The 5,799-nt window shown below is 33.6% G+C and overlaps 1 protein-coding gene across 1 annotated transcript; it reads left to right on the forward strand.

The window, feature by feature from the left end:
• Positions 1 to 355: 355 nt before the first annotated feature.
• Positions 356 to 3,396, forward strand: LOC106779902 (probable serine/threonine-protein kinase PBL28). The gene is made up of 7 exons (XM_014668113.2): positions 356 to 1,186; positions 1,294 to 1,481; positions 1,735 to 1,933; positions 2,012 to 2,175; positions 2,268 to 2,372; positions 2,634 to 2,756; positions 2,849 to 3,396. The coding sequence occupies exons 1-7, from the start codon at positions 1,117 to 1,119 to the stop codon at positions 3,083 to 3,085; spliced, it is 1,086 nt and encodes a 361-aa protein (XP_014523599.1). The 5' UTR covers positions 356 to 1,116; the 3' UTR covers positions 3,086 to 3,396.
• The last annotated feature ends 2,403 nt before the right edge of the window (positions 3,397 to 5,799 follow it).

Consider the following 5,799-nt stretch of genomic DNA (forward strand, 5'->3'; position numbering starts at 1 on the left):
TCCTCCTCTTTCTTCTCCAAAGTCCCAAAGTAAGTCCTGTAAAACACAATTGAGGAAAATGGAGTGTGAGAAACCAGATCACTTAAACTACGATCAAGTTCCTTGTTCCCTTTTGACCAAAAGAGAGAAGTGAAAAGAAGAAAATATCATCCTCTTTATTTTTCATTGCCTCAAACTAATAAATGCTTGACTTTTAGAGAGCCTATTTCACACAAATGTACTGCTTGCAAATATGATATCCTTTTAAAAGTCTAGGTATTTTTTTCTTATCATAGATGTAAATATTCTATGATTATATAGAGTAATCAATTCATGCTATGATTATATAGAGTACATATACTATATTTCAGAAGAAGAAAAATTCAGTTGGAAGCCTACATTAGCAGATTAGGAGAGATATATACTATTATTCGTGAAGAAAATGAAAATCTAAGTCAATTGTTGATGATGATAGACATGAATAGTGAGAATGACGGTTACACCACACTAGAGAAAAATTTGGGAGCAATATTTATGACGAAGACTGAAGAGAGCAACTGAAAAGGACCACCCAACCCCCCAATGTATTTTCAAGCTGTATAAACAAGTAAAACGTAAAATTGATGAAAATGGAGAATGAGGGTGTGGTTTCCATTTCCTTGTCAGAGCAAGCACCCCACCACCACTTCCCAACCAAAAGACAACCAAGCACTGTCTACTTTTCTTTTCTCAGCTTTCTCCTTTCCTTAAAGTACATCTCTCTCTCTCCTTCTGTTGTCTGCTCCACAAAATCTATGTTGTTGTTGTTCAGTATTCTTCTCATGTAATTCCACTTGCTCCATGCTTACTCCACTCAGGATTCCCTTACTCTGAAAATACTTTTATATGGTAAAGGCTCCCTCAAATGCGTACCAAGTACTATTCCAATGCGATTCACTTCATTCATGCATGGTTCTTCTTGGAGAAACTCACATGTTTCTCTGAGGGTGGCATGTCATGCACACAAGTTTTAAAGAACGGTTAAAGGTTGGATTTTCATCCACAAGGTTAAGGTTTTTGGACACCCCACGTTCACATTTGCCACCTTTTTCTGCAATTTAAAACCTTCAACAGAACATACGAGATAGGATCACCGCCATGCCATTTGGTTTAGTCTCAGCATGGAACAAGCGTCGAAGAAGCAAATCTCAAGATCATTCAGACCCTTGTATTTCTTCTTCCTTTTGTTTAGTTTTTTGTATGTTGTCACTTGTGCTGAGCGCATCTTCTTGAAGCATCAAGTTGTAACAAATTACACATTCGCTCTCTTCACAGGGATTTATAAACCTGCAGAGTTTTGGCAGCTTGAAGATCATATACCACAACCAACAAAAAGGAGGCACAGGTCATGTGTTTTCACGCTCAAGGAGATGGAAGAGGCAACATGTTCATTCAGTGATGATAATCTGCTTGGAAAAGGAGGGTTTGGCAGAGTTTACAGAGGCAATTTGAAGTCAGGAGAGGTAATGACTTTCTGATAAAACTTCATATAACAGAAAAGAAGTCATCTTATATAATTCTCAAAATTTTGCGTAGTTTGAGATGTAGCTTCTGTAAAAAAGACAGGCATATTTCTTATTATTTTTCTTGACAATACCATCTTTGAATTCCAATAGCACATAGATTGAGTTATATCAGAAGAGTAAAAACATGACTTATGTTGTGATTTAGCTACAAATAAATGCAGACTAATGACTTAAGCATTTTACTCTGAAGGTTGTAGCAATAAAAAAAATGGAGCTGCCAGCAATGAAAGCAGCAGAGGGGGAGCGTGAATTCCGTGTAGAGGTTGACATATTAAGCAGACTTGACCACCCAAATCTTGTTTCTTTGATAGGATACTGTGCTGATGGGAAGCACAGGTTCCTAGTTTATGAATATATGCAAAATGGGAACCTGCAACATCATTTGAACGGTTGGTAATGTTCACCAAATCCATTCTTTTGTGGAAATTTCCTACATCCATGTTCTGTTAATCAGTACCTAATTTTAGGAATTGGAGAAAGAAAAATGGATTGGCCTCTCAGACTCAAAGTGGCACTGGGAGCTGCAAAAGGGCTTGCTTACCTTCATTCAAGTTCTTGTCTTGGAATTCCTATTGTTCATAGAGATTTCAAATCCACCAATGTTCTTTTAGATGCCAATTTTGAAGCAAAGGTATGAGTAAACTTCCAGCAATGACTTATTACATTGTTTTACATATAGCATAACATATGAAGCACTGAGCAAAATGAACATAATTCTTTTAGATATCTGATTTTGGGCTTGCCAAGCTGATGCCAGAAGGACAAGAAACACATGTGACAGTCAGAGTACTTGGTACCTTTGGTTATTTTGATCCAGAGTATACATCGGTATGTATATATTAAAGATAAAAAAGACTTATAAATTGGTTACAAATTGTTTAACCAGGACATAATTCTTAAAAAAAAAAAAAAAAACATTCATGAAAAACTTATATGATTTTTATTATTTTATAACTCAAGTATACTTTCAAATATTATTGTTAAAATGTTGGAGTGAAACTAACACATTGTTAAGTTAAGTGTGTCTTACTAATAGATGGTGTATATGAAATGAAAGTGATGTGATTGTTACGGTTTTGGTGTGAGCAGACAGGAAAACTCACAGTACAAAGTGATGTGTATGCTTTTGGGGTTGTTCTTCTAGAGCTTCTCACAGGACGTCCAGCTTTAGATCTAAACCAGGGTCCAAATGATCAAAACCTAGTACTACAGGTACGTAACACAGTGGATAATGAAAAAGAAAACAAAAAACATATAGACTTAAAAACTCTCCATGGTTTTAATTTAACTACATTTATTCATAGGTGAGGCACTTACTGAAGGAGAGAAAGAAGCTTCGTAAGGTGATAGATGCAGAGATGGCTCGAAATTCTTACACCATTGAGTCTATATTCATGTTTGCAAATCTGGCTTCACGATGTGTTCATGCGGAGAGTAATGAGAGACCTTCAATGGTAGATTGTGTCAAAGAAATCCAAATGATTATCCATACCAATTCAAAGGGCTTGGGAATGGTTAGGCATAGCTTCAGAATGGTCTAATCTAATCAAATCATATCATAAATTTTTCAATTCATGTTAAGAACTCAAATTAAAATGCTTTACGATCATTGATTAAGTATTGGCATGATTCTTAATTAGTGACAATGCCTTTGGGTTATTTGGATGATCAATCCGTGGCTGACAACGTTAACATGAACAAACCACTTCACTTGAAAATCTTCTCTTGCATCCTGTAGCATTACTATTTTGTGTTTGGAATAATTGGTTTTCTTTTATCAGACATTGTTCAAATGTATAAATCGATCATACATCAACCTTAGATTATCATTATTCACTATAATGGAGAAACAACCACGTTACTCTCGTTACTCTCTAATTGAGTGTAATTAAATTTGCTCAGCAAATTCAATTACCTTATGTTTATATGTGAGTTTACAATTTGTAACATATTAAAATACATTGAATTTTAATTACTTTGATTTCAAATTATTTCATTCAAATGTTTTATTTGAAGAAGGTAATTTAAATATAGTGAATTTAATTTTTTTTTTTTGGATAAAATATTTCAATGACCATCAAATTCAAAAACTATTTAAATATCGAACAATAAAACAATTGTTAAAAAATAAAATATTTTAATATTGATAATCTTTTTAGATGTGGATCTTGATTAACGTTATTTTTTGATAAAAAAATTTCAAGATTTTTTATATTTTATTTTATATTTGCAAAAGAATTTCTCAGTTTCCATTAAACAAGTTTATTTTTAAGTGTTCTTAGATGTTAGATCGAATCATACCAAAGTAAGATAGTATTAGATCAGATTCATGTAAACTTGAATCAAGTCTAAAAACCGTTATTTTATACGTGAAATTAATATCAAAATACACCTTTTATGACTTAGAATGAGCTTAAAATCATGCAAAACACTTAAGTTAGGTTACAAGAGAGTCAAAGGTGGTTTTAGAGATATTATGCTTGGTTTTACATTGTTTTGACAGGATTTAATGAGAATTGAAGGATGAAAAGTAAAGTAGGAAGGAGTTAGACTCAAGAAAGGATGAAGAAAGGTGCAAAAGAGGGTTTTCTTATTTTATTCATATACTTGTATTATCAATAGTTTGGATTTTCTTCTCTATACTTTACAGCTTGTATTGTTTAACTCATTCAGTATCATGATCTTTTATTTTGTCGATACGGGGTCGTACGGGGAAATCTAGAACTGAGAAGGATTCTCTTGATTATGAAATATTGCCTAAAGATAGGAATGGGACGGTCAATTGCTTTAAGCTTCTGTCATTAATGCATTAATAATTTTTAGGGAGACTAGAGATAGTAAACTAGTAATAATAGTAATAGGCTCTTTTCGCCGAGAGATCGGGCTTAGAGTAAATTAGAAAGTTGCATGAACATTGATAATAAAGTTGAATTTAATAAGAAGAGTAGATATAGGAGGGTGGATCAGGATGAAACCCTAAACCCCAGCAACTCCATTCATTCATATCTTTATCTGTCAAATGATTCAGCTTTTGCATTTGCATGTTTAATTTAAGTCTTTGCATTACGAACTCAAAACTTAATTTTCATTCAAGTCTTTAAATTTTATTCACATGAACGTCTAGGCCTAAGAGTCCCTTGGGAAACGATATCTGGACTTACTGTCTATTATTACTTCATACGATCTGGTACACTTGCCAGGGTGTTAACAAGTTTTTGGCGTCGCTGTCGGGGACTTATTGGTTTAACTTTTCTAATAGTGTGAATTTGATTAAATTTGACTTGATTTTTTTTTTGTTTATTTTTATTTTTGTTCTAATAAATGTTTTCTAGGTTTTTGTGCCTAATGTTTGCAGGATGCAGTTTGGACAAGAATTTGACTATACGGGCACTCGATTCTACTAAGATAATCTCAACCACTGGTGGGAACCTCACTCAAGCATGAATCAAGGTCAGAATGAACAAGTTGAACAAGCAGGAGAACCACATCAACAATTATTATTAGGGCAACATGTATATGCTTTTAATGAGCACATCAACAGATTGGACGAGACATTGGAACGACTTATGCAAATTACCATCTTCTCTATAGAACGTAATGAAGCAAGAAATAAAAGGTTGGAGATGCAAATTCGTCACTCCAATGAGATATTGAATTCTAGGGTTAATACTAAGGTTAGCCCTAGGGAGGAATGCCAAGCCACTATCTCTGAAAGTGATAAGGTTGTTGATGAGGAGAAGATAGAGGAAGAAAAGTTAGAGATAGATGAGGAGAAGATAAAGGAGAAAAAAATGGAGAGAAAGAAGGAGAAGATAAAAGAAGAAAAGATAGAGAGGGATGAAGAGAAGATAGCGGAGAAAAAAATGGAGAGAAAGGAGGAGAAGATAGAGGAAGAAGAGATAGAGATAGATGAAGAAAAGATAAAGGAGATGAAAACAAAAAGGTTGAGTGAGAAAGAAAAAGAAGTGGTTGAGAGAAAAGAAAAAGAAAAGAGAAAAATTGTGAAAAAAAAGAAGAAGAAAGTAATAGAAAAGAAAAAGAGAAAATTGAGAGAAAATGAGACTAATAGAAAGAGGAAGAAAGGAAGAAAGAAAAGATCATATGAAAAACCCCTTCCTCATCAAAAGAAATATCATAGGAAGGAAAAGAAATTTAAGTGCTTTATGGAGATCTTCAAAAAATTGGAGATTAAAGTTCCTATGATTGAGATATGGAAATAGGTGCTTGGTGTTCTCAACTTTTTGAAGAAATTCAG

This window comes from Vigna radiata, unplaced genomic scaffold, assembly GCF_000741045.1.
Source record: "Vigna radiata var. radiata cultivar VC1973A unplaced genomic scaffold, Vradiata_ver6 scaffold_73, whole genome shotgun sequence".
Taxonomy (NCBI): Eukaryota; Viridiplantae; Streptophyta; class Magnoliopsida; order Fabales; family Fabaceae; genus Vigna; species Vigna radiata.

Coding starts and splice junctions, on each gene's coding strand:
- LOC106779902 (XM_014668113.2), top strand. CDS start 1,117: ATGCCATTTGGTTTAGTCTCAGCATGGAACAAGCGTCGAAGAAGCAAA. Junction 2,176..2,267: donor ATGCCAATTTTGAAGCAAAG/GTATGAGTAAAC, acceptor TAATTCTTTTAG/ATATCTGATTTTGGGCTTGC. Junction 2,373..2,633: donor TTGATCCAGAGTATACATCG/GTATGTATATAT, acceptor TGGTGTGAGCAG/ACAGGAAAACTCACAGTACA.